The 27,500-nt window shown below is 45.3% G+C and overlaps 1 protein-coding gene across 1 annotated transcript in view; it reads left to right on the top strand.

Annotated features, from left to right (window-relative positions):
* The window catches only part of LOC110510923 (protocadherin Fat 3), a 313,201-nt gene that overhangs the window by 277,952 nt on the left and 7,749 nt on the right, over positions 1-27,500 (top strand). Inside the window, exons 63-68 of the mRNA XM_036967730.1 lie at positions 218-371; positions 2,638-2,794; positions 6,055-6,594; positions 8,161-8,398; positions 9,784-9,879; positions 25,992-26,051. Coding sequence (XP_036823625.1) covers positions 218-371; positions 2,638-2,794; positions 6,055-6,594; positions 8,161-8,398; positions 9,784-9,879; positions 25,992-26,051 — 1,245 coding nt within the window. The remainder of the gene's footprint in view (positions 1-217; positions 372-2,637; positions 2,795-6,054; positions 6,595-8,160; positions 8,399-9,783; positions 9,880-25,991; positions 26,052-27,500) is intronic.

Genomic DNA, 27,500 nt, shown 5'->3' with positions numbered 1-27,500 from the left:
AGGTGTAGTTGATCCTGTCTCTCACCTGTCAGGTCTCAGGTGTAGTTGATCCTGTCTCTACCCTGTCAGGTTTCAGGTGTAGTTGATCCTGTCTCTACCCTGTCAGGTTTCAGGTGTAGTTGATCCTGTCTCTACCCTGTCAGGTTTCAGGTGTAGTTGATCCTGTCTCTCCCCTTTCAGGTTTCAGGTGTAGTTGATCCTGTCTCTCCCCTGTCAGGTTTCAGGTGTAGTTGCAGTATGAGGTACACTGGAGGTCGCTGTGAGGAGGAGCTGACTTCGTGTCTACCAAACCCCTGTCAGAACGGAGCAGACTGTACAGCTGGAGACACAGCCTTCGTCTGTGGTTGTCCCCGGGGTCTCGCTGGACTCATGTAAGTACACACACACACACACAGTCACCACTAGAGACGCAGTGCCTTAGACCGCTGCGCCACTCGGGAGTTAAACACAATCACCACTAGATAGCAGCAGAGAGTAAACCATTTACAGTACACCAGAACACTGTTGTCTGACTCTGCCTGAAGTCTGTTTTTACTGTAAAACTCACTCTACCTGAAGGCTGTTATTACTGTAAAACTAACTCTACCTGAAGTCTGTTATTACTGTAAAACGAACTCTACCTGAAGTCTGTTATTACTGTAAAACTAACTCTACCTGAAGTAGGTTATTACTGTAATACCAAACTCTACCTGAAGTATGTTTTTACTGTAAAACTAACTCTACCTGAAGTCTGTTTTTACTGTAAAATTAACTCTACCTGAAGTCTGTTTTTACTGTAAAACTAACTCTACATGAAGTCTGTTATTACTGTAAAACTAACTCTACCTGAAGTCTGTTATTACTGTAAAACGAACTCTACCTGAAGTCTGTTTTTACTGTAAAACTAACTCTACCTGAAGTCTGTTATTACTGTAAAACGAACTCTACCTGAAGTCTGTTATTACTGTAAAACTAACTCTAGCACGATAGTGTTACTCTATCAGAATAGTAAATTTACACACAGACAGCTGCTGCCTGCCTGACCCTGTCCAGGTACTGTCCTTAGATGTACATGAAAGAGATGGGGAAAACAGAAGAGAGAAGGGACATGTCCAGGTACATGAAAGAGATGGGGAAGAGAGAAGGGACATGTCCAGGTACATGAAAGAGATGGGGGAAAAACAGAAGAGAGAAGGGACATGTCCAGGTACATGAAAGAGATGGGGAAAAACAGAAGAGAGAAGGGACATGTCCTTAGATGTACATGAAAGAGATGGGAAAACAAAACAGAAGAGAGAAGGGACATGTCCAGGTACTGTCCTTAGATGTACATGAAAGAGATGGGGAAAACAGAAGAGAGAAGGGACATGTCCAGGTACATGAAAGAGATGGGGAAAACAGAAGAGAGAAGGGACATGTCCAGGTACATGAAAGAGATGGGGAAAACAGAAGAGAGAAGGGACATGTCCAGGTACTGTCCTTAGATGTACATGAAAGAGATGGGGAAACAGAAGAGAGAAGGGACATGTCCTTAGATGTACATGAAAGAGATGGGGAAACAGAAGAGAGAAGGGACATGTCCAGGTACTGTCCTTAGATGTACATGAAAGAGATGGGGAAACAGAAGAGAGAAGGGACATGTCCAGGTACTGTCCTTAGATGTACATGAAAGAGATGGGGAAAACAGAAGAGAGAAGGGACATGTCCAGGTACATGAAAGAGATGGGGGAAACAGAAGAGAGAAGGGACATGTCCTTAGATGTACATGAAAGAGATGGGGAAACAAAACAGAAGAGAGAAGGGACATGTCCAGGTACATGAAAGAGATGGGGAAGAGAGAAGAGAGAAGGGACATGTCCTTAGATGAAAAGCCTTTGTAGACTTAGATAATTGTCTAAATCCACCCCAAAGACACAACTAAAGAGACATATTAGCTGTTTGGTACAGCAGTTGCTCCCGTTAAGTTGAACTCATTGATAGTTTTACAAAAGAGACTTCGGGAGAAATAATTTAATGGAGAGAGACAGAGGCATGTGTATGATACTTCTGTCCCAGTGGGAGGCCTTGTTTCAACTGCAAGCTGTGTGTCATTAAAATGACAACCAACATGGCTCTCAACAGGGTTGTTTTGCTTTAGACCTAAAGGAAACTGAGTTTTAAAAGGTCTCTCTTCTCTCTCTTCACTCCTACCCTCTTCTTCCTGCTCTCCTCCTCTACCCCTCTCTCTCTCTCTCTCTCTCTCCCTAACTACATATCTCTCCTCCTCTACCTCTCTATCTCTAACTCCCTAACTATATATCTCTCCTCCTCCTCTTCCTCCTCCTCTCCTTCTTTTACTCCTCCTCTTCCTCTCCTCCTCTTCCTCTCCTCCTCTTCCTCTCCTCCTCTACCTCTGTATCCCTCTCTCCCAATCTACATATCTCTCCTCCTTTTCCTCCTCCTGCTCTTCCTCCTCATCTTCCTCTCCTCCTCTTCCTCCTCCTCCTCCACCTCCTCCCCTCCTCTACCTCTCTACCTCTCTCTTCCTATCTCTCCTCTTCTTCCTCCTCCTTTTCCTCCTCCTCTCCTCTTTTTCCCCCTCTTCCTCCCCTCCTCTTCCTCCTCCTTCTGCTCCTCCTCCTCTCCTCTTCCTATCTACCTATCTCTCCTCCTCTCCAGATGTGATGAGGATGTGAACGAGTGTGAGCGTGAGGAGTGTGAGAACGGAGGAGTGTGTATGAACACCTTTGGGGCGTACTATTGTAACTGTTCCTATGGTTACGAGGGCCAGTTCTGTGGAGAGAGGAGCCTACTGGACCCAGACCCTGACCTACAGGTACCACACACACACACACACACACACACACCAACATAACTGTACACTGATCAGACCTACAGTACCAGTCAAAAGTTTGGACACACCTACTCATTCCAGGGTTTTTCTTTATTCTTACTATTTTCTACTTTGTAGAATAATAGTGAAGATATCAAAACTATGAAATAACACATATGGAATCATGTAGTAACCAAAAAAGGGGTAAACAAATTGAAATATATTTTATATTTGAGATTCTTCAAAGTAGCCACCCATTGCCTTGATGACAGCTTTGCACACTCTTGGCATTCTCTCAACCAGCTTCACCTGGAATGCTTTTTCAACAGTCTCGAAGGAGTACCCACATACAGTTCAAGTGGGAAGTTTACAAACACTTAGGTTGGAAAACTCATTTTTCAACCACTCCACACATTTCTTGTTAACAAACTATAGTTTTGGCAAGTCAGTTAGGACATCTACTTTGTGCGTGACATAAGTCATTTTTCTAACAATTGTTTACAGACAGATTATTTCACTTATAATTCATTGTATCACAATTCCAGTGGGTCAGAAGTTTACATACACTAAGTTGACTGTGCCTTTAAACAGCTTGGAAAATTCCAGAAAATGATGTCATGGCTTTAGAAGCTTCTGATAGGCTAATTGACATAATTTGAGTCAATTGGAGGTGTACCTGTGGATGTATTTCAAGGCCTACCTTCAAACTCAGTGCCTCTTTGCTTGACATCAGGGGAAAATAAAAAGAAATCAGCCAAGACCTCAGAAGCAATTTCCAAACGCCTGAAGGTACCACGTTCATCTGTACAAACAATAGTACGCAGTATAAACACCATGGGACCACGCAGCCATTATACCGCTCAGGAAGGAGACACGTTCTGCCTCCTAGAGATGAACGTACTTTGGTGTGAAAAGTGCAAATCAATCCCAGAACAAGAGCAAAGGACCTTGTGAAGATGCTGGAAGAAACAGGTACAACAGTATCTATATCCACAGTAAAACGAGCCCTATATTGACATAACCTGAAAGGTCGCTTAGCAAGGAAGAAGCCACTGCTCCAAAACCGCCCTCCAAAAGCCAGACTACGGTTTGCAACAAAGATCGTATTTTTTTGAGAAATGTCCTCTGGTCTGATGAAACAAAAATAGAACTGTTTGGCCACAATGACCATCGTTATGTTTGGAGGAAAAAGGGGCTTGCAAGCCGAAGAACTCCATCCCAACCGTGAAGCACGGGGGGGGGGGGGGGGGTGCAGCATCATGTTGTGGGGGTGCTTTGCTGCAGGAGGGACTGGTGCACTTCACAAAATAGATGGCATCATGAGGGTGGAAAATTATGTGGATATATTGAAGCAACATCTCAAGACATCAGTCAGGAAGTTAAAGCTTGGTCACAAATGGGTCTTCCAAGTGGACAATGACCCCAAGCATACTTCCAAAGTTGTGGCAAAATGGCTTAAGGACAACAAAGTCAAGGTATTGGAGTGGCCATCACAAAGCCCTGACCTCAATCCTATAGACATTTTGTGGGTGTAACAAATGTAAATCGTACTCTCCTTGTGTTTTGTCCAAATAGCCAGTGGTTGAGCAATATTTATTATCTGTTGTTAGGAAACAGCAAGTTAGTTAATAATGTTGATGGCTGATGATGGTTAAATCCCTTGCATCACATTTTCATATTTTCATACTGAGCAAACAAAATATAAAAATACAAAAAATACAATACAAAATATAACGTGTAAAATACCTGTCGTTAAATTAGAAACAGCACATTAGTTGTCTTAATGATGTTGATGGCTGTAGCATGAAGAGAACTGTGTTAGCAGTCGGCTTATGTGACCATTACATCGGTGTATGTTAGCTAACACACTTATTTACAGCAATCATCTGCCAAAGCATATCCCAGAAAGCCCCTCAATCCCTAACAGGTACCATATACCCACACATAAATCAGTAACGTACAGCAAACTTGTACACATTGTAAAATAGAAAATAGAAAACAGTATTCAGAACGTGACCTACCCCTTACATCACATTTTCATACTGGGAAGACCTGACGTTCGCGATCTCCCCCTACCTACAAACGGGGCCAATCACAACACGCCTTTTTGTCATCCGAGTTGAACCAACCAATAAGAATGCTTGAACATGAAATACACCTTTCTTTAGAGGCAAGTGGAAACATAACCAACCCTGTTACATGGGCAGAACTGAAAAAGTTCAAACCTGACTCAGTTACACCAGCTCTGTCAGGAGGAATGTGGCCAACATTCACCCAATTTATTGTGGGAAGCTTGTGGAAGGCTACCAAAAATCAATTAACCCAAGTTAAACAATTTAAATGCAATGCTACCAAATACTAATTGAGTGTATGTCAACTTCTGACCCACTGAGAATGTGATGAAAGAAATAAAAGCTGAAATAAATAATTCTCTCTAATATTATTCTGACATTTCACATTCTTAAAATAAAGTGGTGATCCTAACTGACCTTAGACAAGGAATTTTTACTAGGATTAAATGTCAGGAATTGTGAAAAACTGAGTTTAAATGTATTTGGCTAAGGTGTATGTTAACTTCCGACTTCAACTGTGTGTACAGTAGGTGTGTTCAAACCTTTGACTGCTACTGTATATCACAGGAGGCTGGTGTGGCACCTTAATTGGGGAGAACAGGCTTGTGGTAATGACACACACATGCCTGTACAGTGATCAGTTGTTGTCATGATTGCACAGGGTTTATGTATAGAAAGTAAAAGGAATAGTTTTATACAATAGCAGGAAAACCATGAATATCTATTAATATCTGGAAGGATTTAAACAGGGTTCAAAGTATTGTAGCAAACCTCATGGACAGACCCTCATGTGTGACTGTTCTAATGTTCTGTTGTTGTCAGGGTTACCCAGGGTTTAAAAGGAGACCAGAATGCAACCTGTTGTCTGCTAGGTCCCGAGGGTCTCGTGTTCAATCTCAGTGCTAAGCAGACCCCGTTTTTAAAAAAGTCAGAATTTAAACGTCAGATTCTGAAGTGAATTTTGGGGATATCTTGTTGCTCTTTTATGTCCTGTCAAAGTGAGAAAGCTACTTGTTAAATCAGTCATTTTTTAATGAGTTTCAAGAATAAACTGCTTGGAGAACATTATCATTTGTTAATTTAAGACTTACTGAGGTCATGACATCACCACCATTCGTTCTCTTGATGTTTGTTGAAAAGTGTTTCTGATTGTGAACTTTTGTGTTATCCGTGATTTGTTCCTCTTCCCAGGAGCCTCTCTCCTACGTGGGTCCAGTAGAGATCATCGGAATCGGAGTCCTGATCTTCGTCATCTCCCTCCTCCTCCTCCTCTACATTATCTTCAGGAAGAAGATCAGGTTCCAGAGGAAGGACTCCGACAGTGGTTTCAGCCAGGATGGAGGAGGGGCAAAGGAGGGTGTGGCGGTGGGTGGGGTCGGGACGGGGGTGGGCATGTCTGCTGTATCCGTGGAGACCAGCTACCTGCTGACAAAGACGGGGATGGGGTCAGAAGGCATCGAGTTCAAAGCCGTACGTGTCGCTGCCGACCCCCGACCGCCCGGCACTGCCGAGGTCAGCGTCGGTAGTTATGGCGACAGAGATGGAGGTCTAGGTGGAGGCGTGGTGACAGGTGGAGGGGTGGGTTTGGGGCCTCCTCAGGTGATGGTACGGCCAACTACACACCCGACGACGATGCTACCTGGTTGGCCTGGCAACAACAACAACCTAGCAATGAGAGGTATCGATGGCGATAACATGGCTACCAGCGAGAGCTCTCTCTCTACCAGTCAGGTAGGGTAGATGGGTGTGTGTGTGTGTGTGTGTGTGTGTGTGTGTGTGTGTGTCTGTGTGTGCCTTCAGAAAGTATTCAGACCCCTTGACTTTTTCCACATTTAGTTACATTTCAGCCTTATTCTAAAATGGATTAAATAGTTTTTTCCGCATTAATCTACACACAATACTCCATAATGACGAAGCAAGAACAGATTTTTAGATTTTTTTTGCAAATTTATTACAAATAAACACCGGAAAAATTACATTTACATCAGTATTCAGACCCTTTACTAAGCACTTTGTTGAAGCACCTTTGGCAGCAAGTCTTCTTGGGAATGACGCTACAAGCTTGGCACACATGTATTTGGGGAGTTTCTCCCATTCTTCTCTGCAGATCCTCTCAAGCTCTGTCAAGTTGGATTGGGAGCGTCGCTGCACAGCTATTTTCAGGTCTCTCCAGAGATGTTTGATTGGGTTCATGTCCTGGCTCTGGCTGGAGGACATTCAGCGACTTGTCCTGAAGCCGCTCCTGCATTGTCTTGGCTGTGTGCTTAGGGTCAGGGTCTAGTGAGTCGTTGTCCTGTCCCTCACCCCAGTTTGAGTTCCTAAGCGCTCTGGAACAGGTTTTCCATCAAGGATCTCTCTGTACTTTTCTCCGTTCATCTTTTTCTCAATCCTGACTAGTCTCCCAGTCCCTGCTGCTGAAAAACATCCCCACAGCATGATGCTGCCACCAATATGCTTCACCCTTGGGATGGAGCCAGGTTTCCTCCAGACATTCAGGCCAAAGAGTTCAATCTTGGTTTCATCAAACCAGAGAATCTGGTTTCTCATGGTCTGAGAGTCTTTAGGTGCCTTTTGATAAACTCCAAGCGGGCTGCCATATGCCTTTTACTGAGGAGTGACTTCCGTCTGGCCACTCTACCATAAAGGCCTGATTGGTGGAGTGCTGCAGAGATGGTTGTCCTTCTGGAACGTTCTCCCATCTCCACAGAGGAACTCTAGAGTTCTGTCAGAGTGATCATCGGGTTCTTATCCACCTCCCTGACCATGGCCCTTCTCCCCCAATTGCTCAGCTCTAGGAGGAGTCTTGTTGGTTCCAAATTTCTTCCATTTAAGAATGACGTAGGCCACTGTGTTCTTGGGGACCTTCAATGCTGCAGAAATGTTTTCGGACCCTTTCCCAGATCTGTGCCTCGACACAATCCTGTCTTGGCTTGGTTTTGCTCTGACATGCACTGTCAACTGTGGGACCTTATATTGATAGGACTCCAATTAAGTTGTAGAAACATCTCAAGGATGATCAATGGAAACAGGATGCACCTGAGCCAATGTTGAGTCTCATAGCAAAGGGTCTGAATAATTATGTATTAATAAGGTATTTCAGCCTTTTATATATATATATATATATATATATTTGCAAACATTTCTAAAAACCTTGTTTTGTCATTATGTGGTATTGTGTGTAGATTGCTGAAGATTATTATTTATTTAATCCTGTAATGTAACAATGTGTCAAGGGGTCTGAATACTTTCCTACAGCCACTGTATGTGTGTTAACCCTCTCTACCCTGTCACCGCCAGATGAGCAGCTTCTTGTCGTCTGATTCCTCGCATCACATCCTGGGCGGTGCTAGTAGAAGGGGCGTGGCCGTGTGTAGTGTGGTGCCCAATCTCCAGCCCCTATCGCCCTGTCACTCAGAACGAAACCCCGCCCATAAAGCTCCCTGGGAGAGGCAGGGAGAGAGGGATGGAAGAGAGGAGGAGTGGGAGCAGAGAGCATATGAACTGGAGAGAACTCAGAGAGCCAGCTCTCCTCTTGGTAAGAACACACACACCTACACACACCTACACACACCTAGACACACCAACACACACCTAGACACACCTACACACACCTAGACACACCTACACACACATAGACACACCTACACACACCTACACACACCTACACACACCTAGAACCTCATCAGGATCTGGTTTTGGTGGATTCAGCCCACCTCATCATGATCTGGCACTTCTTTGCGTGATGCACTCCATTGCTTGCAAAGTGTAGCAGATGAGACATTGCGAAGGTTAGCAGATGTGGGGCTGTTGAGAGTAGCCCTGTGTGCTTTGTGCACATTTTCCCAGTAAGGTTGTGATGGTGTCAGAGTTCTCATCGAACCAGTCGCAATGTTTCCTACCTCTGTAGCCAATGGAGTGGGCAGCTGCCTGATAGAGCACTGAGCTAATAGATGCCCACTTCTGGTCCATGAGGTCCTCGGTGCTCAGAAGAGGCTCAGTCTCCCTCAGCCTTTCAGCGAGAGAGCGACGGAACTCGTCCCTTACTACAGCTTTCTCAAGCCGGATATGGTGCAGACGCCTCTTACTGAACTTCTGCTGGCGTTGGGGGGACGTATTCTGACCTGGAGTTTAGCCAGTTGATCTGTGATCTGAGTTGATCTGTCCAGCATTCAGTACCCCTCATGTCACGTGTCAGCAGGATGTCATTAGTGTCAGAACGTCTCACTATGACGGAGTAAATCTGGGGCCAGTGTTTGGAGCGTGGGGGCATCTATGATGTAGTCAATCAGGGGCCAGTGTTTGGAGCGTGTGGGCATCTATGATGTAGTCAATCAGGGGCCAGTGTTTGGAGCGTGGGGGCATCCATGATGTTTTATATTTGTTCTTCAGCTGGAACAAGGTGCCAGTGACGATGAGATCATAATCAGTACAGAGTTAGCAGGCTCGTTCCATTCTCATTGACCTGGCCAACACCATGCCTACCCAGCTCTCCGCTCCGTATCCTATTGTTTTGTCCCACTCTAGCGTTGAAGTCACCCAGCAGAAACATCTTGTCATTCCTGGGGATGCGGTGAAGGGCCTCATCTAGTGACTGGTGGAAGCAGTCCTTTGCCTGATTTTCAGATGGTAACATTGGTGTGTATGCACTGAGAAGAGTAGCATCATTTTTTAAAATTGTATTTTATTTAACCTTTATTTAACTAGGCAAGTCATTTAAGAGGCCTCCTGCGGGGTCAGAAGCTGGGATTAAAAATAAATAAATTAAATATGAATATAGGTCAAAACACAAATCACGACAAGAGAGACTCCATGTGCCTTTCAGTCTTTTAACTGTCACTGTTCTGTTGTGTGTTTGTTGTAGTATTTATTATCACACACACACACACACTCTCTGACCCTCTCTTTCCTGTCTGTCTACAGTGGAGGATCTGGTAGAAGAGGTGCCGTGTTTCTCAGACAGTACATCTGAAGCTCTCTCTCTCAGCTCCTACACCTCAGACTCCTTCGATGACAACGGTAAGTCTGACGCTTACGCCAGCTAGATCATATTCTTGCTAACACTAGCTAGTATATAAACGCTAACACTAGCTAGTATATAAACGCTAACACTAGCTAGTTCATACTGACTAACACTAGATAGTATATACCCGCTAACACTAGCTAGTTCATACTCACTAACACTAGCTAGTTCATACTCGCAAACACTAGTTAGTTCATACTCGCAAACACTAGTTAGTTCATACTCACTAACACTAGCTAGATCATATTCTCGCAAACACTAGCTAGTTCATACTCGCAAACACTAGTTAGTTCATACTCGCAAACACTAGTTAGTTCATACTGCCTAACACTAGTTAGTTCATACTGCCAAACACTAGCTAGATCATATTCTCGCAAACACTAGCTAGATCATATTCTCGCAAACACTAGCTAGTTCATACTCGCAAACACTAGTTAGTTCATACTGCCTAACACTAGTTAGTTCATACTGCCAAACACTAGTTAGATCATATTCTCGCAAACACTAGCTAGATCATATTCTCGCAAACACTAGCTAGTTCATACTGCCTAACACTAGTTAGTTCATACTGCCAAACACTAGCTAGATCATATTCTCGCAAACACTAGCTAGTTCATACTCGCAAACACTAGCTAGTTCATACTGCCTAACACTAGTTAGTTCATACTGCCAAACACTAGCTAGATCATATTCTCGCAAACACTAGCTAGATCATATTCTCGCAAACACTAGCTAGATCATATTCTCGCAAACACTAGCTAGTTCATACTCGCAAACACTAGCTAGTTCATACTCGCAAACACTAGCTAGTTCATACCCGCAAACACTAGCTAGTTCATACTCGCAAACACTAGCTAGTTCATACTCGCAAACACTAGTTAGTTCATACTGCCTAACACTAGCTAGATCATATTCTCGCAAACACTAGCTAGTTCATACTCGCAAACACTAGCTAGTTCATACTTACTAACACTAGCTAGTTCATACTGACTAAGTGTTTTTCCACCTAGGTACTGAACCATACCGTACCCGAGCTGGTACTGGTGGGTCTGTTTTTTTATTACATTTGGGTGCGGTTCTGTTCATGTGGGCCAATAGAAAAGACTTAGTCCTGACTCGCTTGTAAAGTGTACTGAGGGGCGGGGTTCCACATCGTCGCCATCATTGTTATAGTAACAAAGTTCCATTACCATTATTTACAACTAAAATATGTCTAGCTAGCTAACTTAGCTAATATTTCAGATACAACGACAAGATACAAAAAAATAATGACAAAATAAATCGAAAATGAATGAATCCTGGACTTTAGGGGAGACCTTACTTGCTCTCTGGGCTGACTCAAAAGGTACAAGAGGAGCTTACAACAGGTCTCCAGAGATATGGCCACCGTAAACTATACAAGCAATGGGAATCAGTGTGTTGCGATAAAATAAACTTAAACAAGAATACCAAAAGATAGAAGACAACAACAGTGTCAACGACAGAAATTCATTATATTACTATGGATGCTGTTAGGAGCTGGTGTTCTGCAGTCAGTCTGGATGCTGTTAGGAGCTGGTGTCCTGCAGTCAGCCTGGATGCTGTTAGGAGCTGGTGTCCTGCAGTCAGCCTGGATGCTGTGCTAGGAGCTGGTGTCCTGCAGTCAGCCTGGATGCTGTGTTAGGAGCTGGTGTCCTGCAGTCAGCCTGGATGCTGTGCTAGGAGCTGGTGTCCTGCAGTCAGCCTGGATGTTGTGCTAGGAGCTGGTGTCCTGCAGTCAGCCTGGATGCTGTGTTAGGAGCTGGTGTCCTGCAGTCAGTCTGGATGCTGTGTTAGGAGCTGGTGTCCTGCAGTCAGTCTGGATGCTGTTAGGAGCTGGTGTCCTGTAGTCAGCCTGGATGCTGTTAGGAGCTGGTGTCCTGCAGTCAGCCTGGATGCTGTGCTAGGAGCTGGTGTCCTGCAGTCAGCCTGGATGCTGTGTTAGGAGCTGGTGTCCTGCAGTCAGCCTGGATGCTGTGCTAGGAGCTGGTGTCCTGCAGTCAGCCTGGATGCTGTGCTAGGAGCTGGTGTCCTGCAGTCAGCCTGGATGCTGTGTTAGGAGCTGGTGTCCTGCAGTCAGTCTGGATGCTGTGTTAGGAGCTGGTGTCCTGCAGTCAGTCTGGATGCTGTTAGGAGCTGGTGTCCTGCAGTCAGTCTGGATGCTGTGTTAGGAGCTGGTGTCCTGCAGTCAGTCTGGATGCTGTGTTAGGAGCTGGTGTCCTGCAGTCAGTCTGGATGCTGTTAGGAGCTGGTGTCCTGCAGTCAGTCTGGATGCTATGCTAGGAGCTGGTGTCCTGCAGTCAGCCTGGATGCTGTGCTAGGAGCTGGTGTCCTGCAGTCAGCCTGGATGCTGTGTTAGGAGCTGGTGTCCTGCAGTCAGTCTGGATGCTGTGTTATGAGCTGGTGTCCTGCAGTCAGTCTGGATGCTGTGCTAGGAGCTGGTATCCTGCAGTCAGGCTGGATGCTGTTAGGAGCTGGTGTCCTGCAGTCAGTCTGGATGCTGTGTTAGGAGCTGGTGTCCTGCAGTCAGTCTGGATGCTGTTAGGAGCTGGTGCCCTGCAGTCAGTCTGGATGCTGTTAGGAGCTGGTGTCCTGCAGTCAGCCTGGATGCTGTTAGGAGCTGGTGTCCTGCAGTCAGCCTGGATGCTGTGCTAGGAGCTGGTGTCCTGCAGTCAGCCTGGATGCTGTGTTAGGAGCTGGTGTCCTGCAGTCAGCCTGGGTGCTGTGCTAGGAGCTGGTGTCCTGCAGTCAGCCTGGATGCTGTGCTAGGAGCTGGTGTCCTGCAGTCAGCCTGGATGCTGTGTTAGGAGCTGGTGTCCTGCAGTCAGTCTGGATGCTGTGTTAGGAGCTGGTGTCCTGCAGTCAGTCTGGATGCTGTTAGGAGCTGGTGTCCTGCAGTCAGTCTGGATGCTGTGTTAGGAGCTGGTGTCCTGCAGTCAGTCTGGATGCTGTGTTAGGAGCTGGTGTCCTGCAGTCAGTCTGGATGCTGTTAGGAGCTGGTGTCCTGCAGTCAGTCTGGATGCTATGCTAGGAGCTGGTGTCCTGCAGTCAGCCTGGATGCTGTGCTAGGAGCTGGTGTCCTGCAGTCAGCCTGGATGCTGTGTTAGGAGCTGGTGTCCTGCAGTCAGTCTGGATGCTGCGTTATGAGCTGGTGTCCTGCAGTCAGTCTGGATGCTGTGCTAGGAGCTGGTATCCTGCAGTCAGGCTGGATGCTGTTAGGAGCTGGTGTCCTGCAGTCAGTCTGGATGCTGTGTTAGGAGCTGGTGTCCTGCAGTCAGTCTGGATGCTGTTAGGAGCTGGTGTCCTGCAGTCAGTCTGGATGCTGTTAGGAGCTGGTGTCCTGCAGTCAGCCTGGATGCTGTTAGGAGCTGGTGTCCTGCAGTCAGCCTGGATGCTGTGCTAGGAGCTGGTGTCCTGCAGTCAGCCTGGATGCTGTGTTAGGAGCTGGTGTCCTGCAGTCAGCCTGGGTGCTGTGCTAGGAGCTGGTGTCCTGCAGTCAGCCTGGATGCTGTGCTAGGAGCTGGTGTCCTGCAGTCAGCCTGGATGCTGTGTTAGGAGCTGGTGTCCTGCAGTCAGTCTGGATGCTGTGTTAGGAGCTGGTGTCCTGCAGTCAGTCTGGATGCTGTTAGGAGCTGGTGTCCTGCAGTCAGTCTGGATGCTGTGTTAGGAGCTGGTGTCCTGCAGTCAGTCTGGATGCTGTGTTAGGAGCTGGTGTCCTGCAGTCAGTCTGGATGCTGTTAGGAGCTGGTGTCCTGCAGTCAGTCTGGATGCTATGCTAGGAGCTGGTGTCCTGCAGTCAGCCTGGATGCTGTGCTAGGAGCTGGTGTCCTGCAGTCAGCCTGGATGCTGTGTTAGGAGCTGGTGTCCTGCAGTCAGTCTGGATGCTGTGTTATGAGCTGGTGTCCTGCAGTCAGTCTGGATGCTGTGCTAGGAGCTGGTATCCTGCAGTCAGGCTGGATGCTGTTAGGAGCTGGTGTCCTGCAGTCAGTCTGGATGCTGTGTTAGGAGCTGGTGTCCTGCAGTCAGTCTGGATGCTGTTAGGAGCTGGTGCCCTGCAGTCAGTCTGGATGCTGTTAGGAGCTGGTGTCCTGCAGTCAGCCTGGATGCTGTTAGGAGCTGGTGTCCTGCAGTCAGCCTGGATGCTGTGCTAGGAGCTGGTGTCCTGCAGTCAGCCTGGATGCTGTGTTAGGAGCTGGTGTCCTGCAGTCAGCCTGGGTGCTGTGCTAGGAGCTGGTGTCCTGCAGTCAGCCTGGATGCTGTGCTAGGAGCTGGTGTCCTGCAGTCAGCCTGGATGCTGTGTTAGGAGCTGGTGTCCTGCAGTCAGTCTGGATGCTGTGTTAGGAGCTGGTGTCCTGCAGTCAGTCTGGATGCTGTTAGGAGCTGGTGCCCTGCAGTCAGTCTGGATGCTGTTAGGAGCTGGTGTCCTGCAGTCAGCCTGGATGCTGTTAGGAGCTGGTGTCCTGCAATCAGTCTGGATGCTGTGTTAGGAGCTGGTGTCCTGCAGTCAGCCTGGATGATGTTAGGAGCTGGTGTCCTGCAGTCAGTCTGGATGCTGTGCTAGGAGCTGGTGGCCTGCAGTCAGTCTGGATGCTGTGCTAGGAGCTGGTGTCCTGCAGTCAGGCTGGATGCTGTTAGGAGCTGGTGTCCTGCAGTCAGTCTGGATGCTGCAAGGAGCTGATGTCCTGCAGTCAGCCTGGAAGCTGTTAGGAGCTGGTGTCCTGCAGTCAGTCTGGATGCTGTGCTAGGAGCTGGTGTCCTGCAGTCAGTCTGTATGCTGTTAGGAGCTGGTGTCCTGCAGTCAGTCTGGAAGCTACTAGGAGCTGGTGTCCTGCAGTCAGCCTGGAAGCTGTTAGGAGCTGGTGTCCTGCAGTCAGCCTGGATGCTGTTAGGAGCTGGTGTCCTGCAATCAGTCTGGATGCTGTGTTAGGAGCTGGTGTCCTGCAGTCAGCCTGGATGCTGTGCTAGGAGCTGGTGTCCTGCAGTCAGCCTGGATGATGTTAGGAGCTGGTGTCCTGCAGTCAGTCTGGATGCTGTGCTAGGAGCTGGTGTCATGCAGTCAGGCTGGTTGCTGTTAGGAGCTGGTGTCCTGCAGTCAGTCTGGATGCTGCAAGGAGCTGATGTCCTGCAGTCAGCCTGGAAGCTGTTAGGAGCTGATGTCCTGCCGTCAGTCTGGATGCTGTGCTAGGAGCTGGTGTCCTGCAGTCAGTCTGTATGCTGTTAGGAGCTGGTGTCCTGCAGTCAGTCTGGAAGCTGCTAGGAGCTGGTGTCCTGCAGTCAGTCTGGAAGCTGCTAGGAGCTGGTGTCCTGCAGTCAGCCTGGAAGCTGCTAGGAGCTGGTGTCCTGCAGTCAGCCACCTTACTGCTAGAAGGCACCCAGCAGAATACCCCCCCCCTCCCCCCTTCACTTTGATCAAGGTATGAAATCTACCTGTTTTGCTTCGACTAACATACATATCTTCTGTAGTCAGCTAGCATTCAGTGCTTTCAACGTTAGCCATGATGTTGGATAAGCTAACAGATAACGTTACCTTAGCAGACTGAAGACGGTTGTGATTCCAACGCCGTAAAAGTGGCTGACAGTGAGGAGCTCCCCCAGCTTCCACAGTGCCACCACAACCCTTCTGGAGGCCACATAGACAGGTTCAGTAATCTTTTTTACATGCTGATCTGACAGCGGACGCTTAAAGCTAGTGAGGGAGATATGAGTCTCCAACTTTTTGCAGTTCGTTCCAGTCATTGGCAGCAGAGAACTGGGAGGAAAGGTGTCCAAAGGAGGTGTTGGCTTTGGGGGTGACCTGTGAAATATACCTGCTGGAGCGCGTGCTACGGGTGGGTGTTGCTATGGTGAGCAGTGAGCTTAGATAAGGTGGGGCTTTACCTAGCAAAGACTTATAGATGACCTGGAGCCAGTGGGTTTGGCGACGAATATGAAGCGAGGGCCAGCCAACGAGACAGGTCGCAGTGGTGTGTAGTATATGGGGCCTTGGTGACAAAACGGATGGGACTGTGATAGACTGCATCCAATTTGCTGAGTAGAGTGTTGGAGGCTATTTTGTAAATTACATCGCCAAAGTCAAGGATCGGTAGGATAGTCAGTTTTATGTTTGGCAGCATGAGGGAACGAGGCTTTGTTGCGAAATAGGAAGCCGATTCTAGATTTAATTTTGGATTGGAGATGCTTAATATGAGTCTCGAAGGAGAGTTTACAGTCTAACCAGACACAAAGGCATTTGTAGTTGTCCACGTATTCTAAGTCAGAACCGTCCAGAGTAGTGATGCTAGTGAATCCTCTGGTAGGATTCGCGGAAGAACAGAGCTATGTTGTTAATGAGAGAAAAAAGTGACCCACGTACCAAGACTCTCTCTCTGTTGAGTCTGCCAAAACGAGGTTCAAATGGAGTGCAGAGCACCACACCTGCACCTGATTGGTGGACTTTGCAGGGAGCAGGGGAGAGAAGCCTTCATTACTGGCCTTACATACTGGATGCTCCATCAGTGGAAATGCCAATGCACTTGCTGATGTCAAGCTTAATGTTTTCCAGAACTTCACTCAGTACCTGGACAAAGTATTGTTCAGTGGATGCCTCGCATTTTCACCACAGGCCACAAGCCTCTCATGGATGACGTTCGTCACATATCTGACTATGACAGAGCATTGATCTTGTGTTGTAGATGTCCTGCGTAGTGTCAGTCTGGACTGAAAACATATCAGCTTCCTGGATTTCACTTGCTATGGTGGCCTGCATTGTGTGTTGGATGGTGGTGGTGACGTTATCGACGGTAGTCCTTTTGATAACAGAGTGATTAGAGAGCCTCTGCCCTCTTCTTGACCCAGGCAGTTTCCTGCTTTTCTCTCTACAGGCAGTCAGATGCTCTTTCACACACAGGTCGTACTTTCCAAGCAGAACGATCATCTCTAAAGAAGTTGCCATGGTCAACGCTGCTGTCATCTAGCGTATAAACTGCTTTCAGACCGCATGCCTCTGTAGCTCAGACCCCCTCTTGACTTTAACAACATCTATAATGCTCTCTAGCACTTGCCTTCTTCTGCGCACTTTGCTCTCTATGAGCAGACATGCCGACTACCGATGAACAGGCTGTTCAAAGGTGTTACCTTTGGAGGACCATAGAAAGTAGGCCTCAGCATAACCTCTTTGCGTAACACTCTTTCACTCTCTGATGGATATGCTTCCAGTCTGTCGTTGCATATTGATGAAAGGGCTGTTCTCTGTGGGCTTTTGCAAAATGCAGAATAAAGCATGGTTCTCTTCACTGTATGAGGAGCCACTTCCTGTCGGTTCCATCTTTACAAAAGAAAACATTGTGCACCACAGACTTTTTTTTTACACTTTTATTGGGGGTGGAAACTAAAAAAACATATCTAGGTCTTAGGTCTCTTAAAATAATACAAAAATTGAGGTGGCAGTGGCAACCTGGCTCTGACTCAATCTACATCTGTCCACTGTAGACACACCATCCTCTACCTGGATATCTGTCCACTGCAGATACACCATCCTCAACCTGGATATCTGTCCACTGCAGATACACCATCCTCAACCTGGATATCTGTCCACTGTTGATACACCATCCTCAACCTGGATATCTGTCCACTGTTGATACACCACCCTCAACCTGGATATCTGTCCACTGTTGATACACCATCCTCAACCTGGATATCTGTCCACTGTTGATACACCACCCTCAACCTGGATATCTGTCCACTGTTGATACACCATCCTCAACCTGGATATCTGTCCACTGTTGATACACCATCCTCAACCTGGATATCTGTCCACTGCAGATACACCATCCTCAACCTGGATATCTGTCCACTGTTGATACACCATCCTCAACCTGGATATCTGTCCACTGTTGATACACCATCCTCAACCTGGATATCTGTCCACTGTTGATACACCACCCTCAACCTGGATATCTGTCCACTGCAGATACACCATCCTCAACCTGGATATCTGTCCACTGCTGATACACCATCCTCAACCTGGATATCTGTCCACTGTTGATACACCATCCTCAACCTGGATATCTGTCCACTGTTGATACACCACCCTCAACCTGGATATCTGTCCACTGTTGATACACCATCCTCAACCTGGATATCTGTCCACTGTTGATACACCACCCTCAACCTGGATATCTGTCCACTGTTGATACACCATCCTCAACCTGGATATCTGTCCACTGTTGATACACCATCCTCAACCTGGATATCTGTCCACTGCAGATACACCATCCTCAACCTGGATATCTGTCCACTGTTGATACACCATCCTCAACCTGGATATCTGTCCACTGTTGATACACCATCCTCAACCTGGATATCTGTCCACTGTTGATACACCACCCTCAACCTGGATATCTGTCCACTGCAGATACACCATCCTCAACCTAGATATCTGTCCACTGCTGATACACCATCCTCAACCTGGATATCTGTCCACTGTTGATACACCATCCTCTACCTGGATATCTGTCCACTGCAGATACACCATCTTCAACCTGGATATCTGTCCACTGTAGCCACACCATCCTCAACCTGGATATCTGTCCACTGCAGATACACCATCCTCAACCTGGATATCTGTCCACTGTTGATACACCACCCTCAACCTGGATATCTGTCCACTGTTGATACACCATCCTCAAGCTGGATATCTGTCCACTGCAGATACACCACCCTCAACCTGGATATCTGTCCACTGCAGAGACACCATCCTCAACCTGGATATCTGTCCACTGTTCATACACCATCCTCAACCTGGATATCTGTCCACTGTTGATACACCATCCTCAACCTGGATATCTGTCCACTGCAGATACACCATCTTCAACCTGGATATCTGTCCACTGCAGATACACCATCCTTAACCTGGATATCTGTCCACTGCAGATACACCATCCTTAACCTGGATATCTGTCCACTGCAGATACACCATCCTCAACCTGGATATCTGTCCACTGCAGATACACCATCCTCAACCTGGATATCTGTCCACTGCAGATACACCATCCTCAACCTGGATATCTGTCCACTGTTGATACACCATCCTCAACCTGGATATCTGTCCACTGTTGATACACCATCCTCAACCTGGATATCTGTCCACTGCAGATACACCATCCTCTACCTGGATATCTGTCCACTGCAGATACACCATCCTCAACCTGGATATCTGTCCACTGTTGATACACCATCCTCTACCTGGATATCTGTCCACTGCAGATACACCATCTTCAACCTGGATATCTGTCCACTGCAGATACACCATCCTCAACCTGGATATCTGTCCACTGCAGATACACCATCCTCAACCTGGATATCTGTCCACTGTTGATACACCATCCTCAACCTGGATATCTGTCCACTGCAGATACACCATCCTCATTCTGGATATCTGTCCACTGCAGATACACCATCCTCAACCTGGATATCTGTCCACTGCAGATACACCATCTTCAACCTGGATATCTGTCCACTGTCGATACACCATCCTCAACCTGGATATCTGTCCACTGTTGATACACCATCCTCAACCTGGATATCTGTCCACTGTTGATACACCATCCTCAACCTGGATATCTGTCCACTGCAGATACACCATCCTCAACCTGGATATCTGTCCACTGTTGATACACCATCCTCAACCTACACCTGTCCACTGTTGATACACCATCCTCAACCTGGATATCTGTCCACTGCAGATACACCATCCTCAACCTGGATATCTGTCCACTGTTGATACACCATCCTCAACCTGGATATCTGTCCACTGCAGATACACCATCCTCAACCTGGATATCTGTCCACTGTAGCCACACCATCCTCAACCTGGATATCTGTCCACTGCAGATACACCATCCTCAACCTGGATATCTGTCCACTGTTGATACACCATCCTCAACCTGGATATCTGTCCACTGTTGATACACCACCCTCAACCTGGATATCTGTCCACTGCAGATACACCATCCTCAACCTGGATATCTGTCCACTGCAGATACACCATCCTCAACCTGGATATCTGTCCACTGCAGATACACCATCCTCAACCTGGATATCTGTCCACTGCAGATACACCATCCTCAACCTGGATATCTGTCCACTGCAGATACACCATCCTCAACCTGGATATCTGTCCACTGTTGATACACCATCCTCAACCTGGATATCTGTCCACTGTTGATACACCATCCTCAACCTGGATATCTGTCCACTGCAGATACACCATCCTCAACCTGGATATCTGTCCACTGTTGATACACCATCCTCAACCTGGATATCTGTCCACTGCAGATACACCATCCTCAACCTGGATATCTGTCCACTGTTGATACACCATCCTCAACCTACACCTGTCCACTGTTGATACACCATCCTCAACCTGGATATCTGTCCACTGCAGATACACCATCCTCAACCTGGATATCTGTCCACTGTTGATACACCATCCTCAACCTGGATATCTGTCCACTGCAGATACACCATCCTCAACCTGGATATCTGTCCACTGTAGCCACACCATCCTCAACCTGGATATCTGTCCACTGCAGATACACCATCCTCAACTTGGATATCTGTCCACTGTTGATACACCATCCTCAACCTGGATATCTGTCCACTGTTGATACACCATCCTCAACCTGGATATCTGTCCACTGCAGATACACCATCCTCAACCTGGATATCTGTCCACTGTTGATACACCACCCTCAACCTGGATATCTGTCCACTGTTGATACACCATCCTCAACCTGGATATCTGTCCACTGTTGATACACCATCCTCAACCTGGATATCTGTCCACTGCAGATACACCATCCTCAACCTGGATATCTGTCCACTGCAGATACACCATCCTCTACCTGGATATCTGTCCACTGTTGATACACCATCCTCAACCTGGATATCTGTCCACTGCAGATACACCATCCTCAACCTGGATATCTGTCCACTGTTGATACACCATCCTCTACCTGGATATCTGTCCACTGTTGATACACCATCCTCAACCTGGATATCTGTCCACTGCAGATACACCATCCTCAACCTGGATATCTGTCCACTGCAGATACACCATCCTCTACCTGGATATCTGTCCACTGCAGATACACCATCCTCAACCTGGATATCTGTCCACTGCAGATACACCATCCTCAACCTGGATATCTGTCCACTGCAGATACACCATCCTCTACCTGGATATCTGTCCACTGCAGATACACCATCCTCAAGTAATTAGTAAATTAGTATAATATTATAACATTAAATATAAAAGTATAATGTTAATATAATAGTATAATGTTTGTATAATATGAATATATGAATTATATGTTAGTATATTCATATAATTTCATATAATAGTATACCATTTTGTTTGTCCACCTACAAAAATGATAAATGTTGGTTGTGTCTTTCTTAAACTGCTATATTGTCCAATTAAAATCATACTAGTGGTAATATTAATTCCAACTGGACACAATAGCATTTTAAGAAATACACAACCAACATTTATCATCTTTGTAGGTTTTGTTTCCGTCATTGTGCAAGAAAAATGGTCTACATTGGTGGTTAGTCTCTAGTTTGTTAATGCTAAGTACTAACTTGTCAATAATCAGAACCATTCATGCAGAACAATGAGTTCGACATTTCCAGCGTTTGCTGTCCTGCCCCATCCAGGCTGTGATTGGTCGGTTCACGAAAAGTGACATTGACAAGTGCTTGTTTCAACAAGATGCGCCCGATATAGCTAAATAGCCAGCTAGCCAAACCCAAACGTTGCTTATCTTATCCCTATTTGTCTTCTGTCTTATCGCTTCATCTGCAAAACCTTGACTAACAGTTGAACCGGTATCGCTGGGCTCAACAATGGGCTGCTCTCTCTCCTCTCTACTGCCAGTGCCTTCAGGCTCACTAGTCTGAGATGATTGACTGGTAAACGGCGCCAAAATGAATAATTAGTTATTTTAAAAACATTTGGCTGCATCCGCCTCAAGGGACTTCAACCTCTTCTTCTTCTCTCTCTGCTTTTCAGCACCACCTTTATGTTTCTTCTCTTGTTGTTTGTCCATCTTTCTCCACTCCACTATTTATCCAAATGTCACCACTTAACAGAGATGGGAAAAGGGGCGGGGCCCAGGTAAAGTTAGAATGGACTGGACCAAAAGTAATTGGCCGGTGAGAGAGAGACTGACAGATGTAATAACCAACCGCGGTGGCAGTGGGCTGGCAGCCCACTCGCCTGGGCCAGTCAGACACACGGCACTTGGTTATTTTTATTTAACCTCGGGAAGCTAAGGAAATGTGGCTTGCCACCTAAAACCCTCACAATTTTTTTTACAGATGCACAATCGAGAGCATCCTGTCTGGTCTCAAATTGCACCGTATTCCCTATATAGTGCACTACTTTCAACCAGGGCCCATAGTACTCTGGTCAAAAGTAGTGCACTATGTAGGGAATAGGATGCAATTTGGGAAGTAGTCATGTGATAGTTTTGCCGGAAAAGAGAAGCTCCATTTTGTCTTGTTAATTTATGGTTGCCACTAGTTACCAAAGACACAAAGTCCAAATGGGCTATCGTACAAATGCATGAACAGAATGTGTTAAAGTGTCTTATTGATTTAAGGCCGTTAGGTTAGTTGTGTGGTTAAGGGGGGTCCCACCATGTTGGGGGGGGGGATAAGAGATTTGAAGGTTTGAGATGAAAAACGCTGTTTCTGTTCCAAAATGTTATTGATTATTTTTGTTATGTTGTGTTGTCAACCACCTGTCATGTCACATGACACACACACACACACACACACACAGGCACACACACACAGAGTCGCATGTACTTACATGTGTTTGTGAACAATGTTCATGCAAGTTAATAGTAATTAACATACATGAATATAGTAATGAAATGATAACACTCTCTCTGTCTCTCTTTCTCTCGCTCTCTATCTCTCTCTCTGTCTCTCTGTCTCTCTGTCTCTCTCTCTCTGTCTCTCTCTGTCTCTCTCTCTCTCTCTGTCTCTCTGTCTCTCTCTCTCTCAAATTCAAATTCAAGCTGCTTTATTGGCATGAAAAACATTGTGTCAATATTGCCAAAGCAACAATGTATACAATATACATTGTAACAAAATTGTAAATGATAGCAAATAATAATATAAAATGGTAGTAAATAATAATAAAAAAATAAATACAATAAAATGGTAACAGTCTACAGTAAACATTAATAATTATAGTAATAACAATAATAGTAATAATAAGTAAGTTACTGTTTACTATGCAGATGTTATTATTCAGTGTCCCTCAGGCTATGGCAGGAAAATACATATTTGGCTGCAAGAGGAGCCATTGCTCCTTCGCCCATGAGTATTCTTAGTTTTTCCTCTGGGTTCAATTTGTAAAAATGTGGAATATATGTAGTCATTTCTGTGAATAATGAATCTCTTTGTGAGGAATATTTATCACAGTAAAGGAGAAAGTGCATCTCTGTCTCTACCTCCCCTGTCATGCAGTGACCACATACACGCTCCTCTTTGGGTAGCCATGTCTTTTTATGTCTGCCGGTTTCTATTGCCAATCGGTGGTCACTCAGCCTGTACTTGGTAAGGATCTGTCTCTGCTTCGTATCTCTGACAGAGTAGAGATAATCAGCCAATTCATATTCTCTGTTTAGGGTCAGATAGCAATTTAGTCGGCTTTGGGATTTTGTTTCGTTTTTCCAGTATTGTAAGTATGATTCCTTTGATTGGTTCATGATTTTGTTTATTGGAATTCTTTCTTTTGAAGCAGTGCTGGTGTCAGCTTGATTGGTGAGGTCCAACACCAGCTGACTGAGAGGGCTCGTTTCTGGGCTCAGCTCTTGGGCTTGAAGTGCTTTAAATTGCAGACTCGAATTTGGACTTGAATTTAGATGTAGCCAAAATTTTAATGATCTTTTCTGTATTTTCATTATTACTGGAAAACGGCCCAATTCTGCCCTACATGCATTAGTTGGTGTATTTCTCTGGACTTGTAGAATTTTCCGACAGAATTCTGCATGTAGGGTTTCAATTGGATGTTTGTCCCACATTTTAAAATCCAGTTTATTGAGTGGCCCCCAAACCTCACTTCCATAAAGTGCTATTGGTAGGATTACACTGTCAAATATTTTAGTCCAAATTCTAATTGGGATGTTGATTTTGAATAATTTCATTTTTATTGCATACATTGCTCTGCGGGCTTTTTCTTTGAGTGCCTTCACTGCCATATTAAAGTTTCCCGATGCAGATATGGTCAGACCAAGGTAGGTGTAATTTTTTGTGTGTTCAATTAAGGTGTTGTTCAGGGTGAATTTACATTTTTGTTTCTGACATCTGGGTTTTTTTTGGAAAATCATGATTTTAGTTTTTTGGAAATTTACTGCCAGGGCCCAATTATGGCAATATTGCTCCAGAATATTAATGTTTTGTTGAAGACCTTCTTTGGTTGGTGATAGAAGTACCAAGTCATCAGCATATAGCAGGTATTTCACCTCTGTGTCAAATAGTGTGAGTCCTGGGGCTGGAGATTGGTCCAACATGTCTGCTAATTCATTGATATAAATGTTGAAAAGATTTGGACTCAAATTGCAGCCTTGTCTCACACCTCGACATTGTGAAAAAAATTCTGTTCTTTGGTTTTTGATTTTTATTGCACACTTATTTTCTGTGTACATACATTTTATTAAGTCATACACCTTACCACCAAGCCCACTTTGTAGAATTTTGTAGAATAGCCCTTCGTGCCAAATCGAATCAAATGCTTTTTTAAAGTCAATAAAGCAAGCAAAGATTTTGCCCTCTTTTTTTTGGTGGACGTGTTTATTAATTAGTGTGTGTAAGGTGTATATATGGTCAGTAGTGCGATGGTTAGGGAGAAAGCCAATTTGACATTTACTTATTACATTTTTTTCTTGAAGAAAGGTTTGAATTCTTGAATTCAAAATGCTACAGAAAATCTTTCCCAAGTTACTGTTGACGCAAATTCCCCTGTAATTATTGGGGTCTGATTTGTCTCCACTTTTGTGGATAGGGGAGATGAGCCCCTGGTTCCAGACATCAGGGAAGCAGCCAGAAGTTAAAACCATGTTGAACAATTTAAGCACAGCATTTTGCAACTCAGGTGTGCTGTTTTTCAGCATTTCATTTCTGATGTTGTCTACACCACAAGCCTTTTTTGATTTAATAGATTTTAGCTTTTCATTTAGTTCTTGTTGGGTTATTGGGTAATCTAATGGATTTTGGTTGTTTTTAATGACTGATTCCAGGATGTTCAATTTTTCTTTAATTTCTAATTGGTTCTGGTTTAAGTCTTTTTGTGGGATGTTTTTGTATAGATTATCAAAGTAAGTTTTCCAAATTCCTACATCTTGTATGGCTAATTCTTGTGGCTTTGTTGTGCTTAAATTGTTCCACATGTCCCAGAACTGATTTTGGTCAATTGCGTTTTCAATTTCATCAAGTGTCTTGTTGGTATAATTCCATTTCTTGCATTTCAGTGTTTGTTTATACTGTTTCAGAGTTTCAAAGTATTCATATCGTAGCTCTGGGTTGTTTTGCTGCTTATGTTTTTTGTTTGACATTTGTCTTAGGTGTTTTCTAATTGTTTTACATTCATTATCAAACCATTTGTCAGAAACATTTTGATTTTTGCTTCTGATGTTGCATTGCTTTGGTTTTCTCAAATTTGCTTTCGATGCTGCTTTTTGGAATATGCAGTTGATGTTTCTCTCTGTCTCTCTCTCTCTCTCTGTCTCTGTCTCTCTCTGTCTCTCTCTCTCTCTCTCTGTCTCTCTCTCTCTCTCTGTCTCTCTCTGTCTCTCTCTCTCTCTCTGTCTCTCTGTCTCTCTCTGTCTCTCTCTGTCTCTCTCTGTCTCTCTCTCTCTCTCTGTCTCTCTGTCTCTCTGTCTCTCTCTCTCTCTGTCTCTCTCTCTCTCTCTCTGTCTCTGTCTCTCTCTCTCTCTCTCTCTCTCTCTCTCTCTGTCTCTCTCTCTCTCTCTCTCTCTCTCTCTCTCTCTGTCTCTCTCTGTCTCTCTCTCTCTCTCTCTCTCTCTCTCTCTCTCAGCCTCCATAGTGACTGTAATATGTCTGGTGAATAATACTGTGGACAGTATAGAGAATGAAGGTATTGCTGCACTGTACACTCCAATAACTGTCCTCTCACATGAGATGTGTCCTCTACACTAACTGTAGACTCCAGTAACTGTCCTCTCACATGAGATGTGTCCTCTACACTAACTGTAGACTCCAGTAACTGTCCTCTCACATGAGATGTGTCCTCTACACTAACTGTAGACTCCAGTAACTGTCCTCTCACATGAGATGTGTCCTCTACACTAACTGTACACTCCAATAACTGTCCTCTCACACGAGATGTGTCCTCTACACTAACTGTAGACTCCAGTAACTGTCCTCTCACATGAGATGTGTCCTCTACACTAACTGTAGACTCCAGTAACTGTCCTCTCACACAGCCACACAAGGGATGTGTCCCGTACACTCTTAGAAGTAAAGGTGCCTGGCAGAACCTTTTTGGGTTGCCACACTGGCAGAACCTTTCCGGTTGAACAAGGTTCCTCGAGGAACCCCTCGGAAAAAGGATTTTAAAAGTTCAAACCGGAACCTTTTTAATAATATATTTTAGAGGTGGCATGCCTCTAATCAGAAGATTGGCTTATTGGAGGCCTGGCTTTCAGATAGCTTTTTTTGGCCACCCGTTAGAGTAAATTCCATGAGTCTTATTGAAGCTGCAAAACTGACAGTGTTCAACCTTAACATGTGATGACATACAACATAAGAGAGACGTAGGCCAAATTTGATCTATATGAACGCCGTGCCCCTACGAAGCCGTGCCCCTACAAAGCCACGTCTCTATGAAGCCACGCCCCTACGAAGCCACGCCTCCAGTCCAGGGTTCCACTAGGAACCGTTTGCTGCATTGAAATATGAAATGTTCCTCCAAGAACCCCTCAACTAACCGAAGGTAGTGACCGGTAGTTAATGACCGGTAGTTAATGACCGGTAGTTAATGACCGGTAGTTAATGACAGGTAGTTAATGACAGGTAGTTAATGACCGGTAGTTAATGACCGGTAGTGAATGACCTGTAATTAATGACCGGTAGTTAATGACCGGTAATGAATGACCGGTAGTTAACAACAGGTAGTTAACGACAGGTAGTTAACGACAGGTAGTTAACAACAAGTAGTTAACGACAGGTAGTTAACAACAAGTAGTTAACGACCGGTAGTTAACGACAGGTAGTTAACAACAGGTAGTTAATGAATTGTAGTTAATGACCAGTAGTTAATGACCGGTAGTTTAACGACAGGTAGTTAACGACAGGTAGTTAACGACCGGTAGTTAACGACCGGTAGTTAATTCCCACTAGTTAATGACCTGTTGTTAACGACAGGTAGTTAATGACAGGTAGTTAATGACCGGTAGTTAATGAACGGTAGTTAATGACCGGTAGTGAATGACCGGTAGTTAACGGCAGGTAGTTAACGACAGGTAGTTAATGAACGGTAGTTAATTACCGGTAGTTAATGACAAGTAGTTAATGACAGGTAGTT

Source organism: Oncorhynchus mykiss, chromosome Y (assembly GCF_013265735.2).
Source record: "Oncorhynchus mykiss isolate Arlee chromosome Y, USDA_OmykA_1.1, whole genome shotgun sequence".
Classification (NCBI taxonomy): Eukaryota; Metazoa; Chordata; class Actinopteri; order Salmoniformes; family Salmonidae; genus Oncorhynchus; species Oncorhynchus mykiss.
This window is presented reverse-complemented; position numbering and strand designations above follow the sequence as displayed.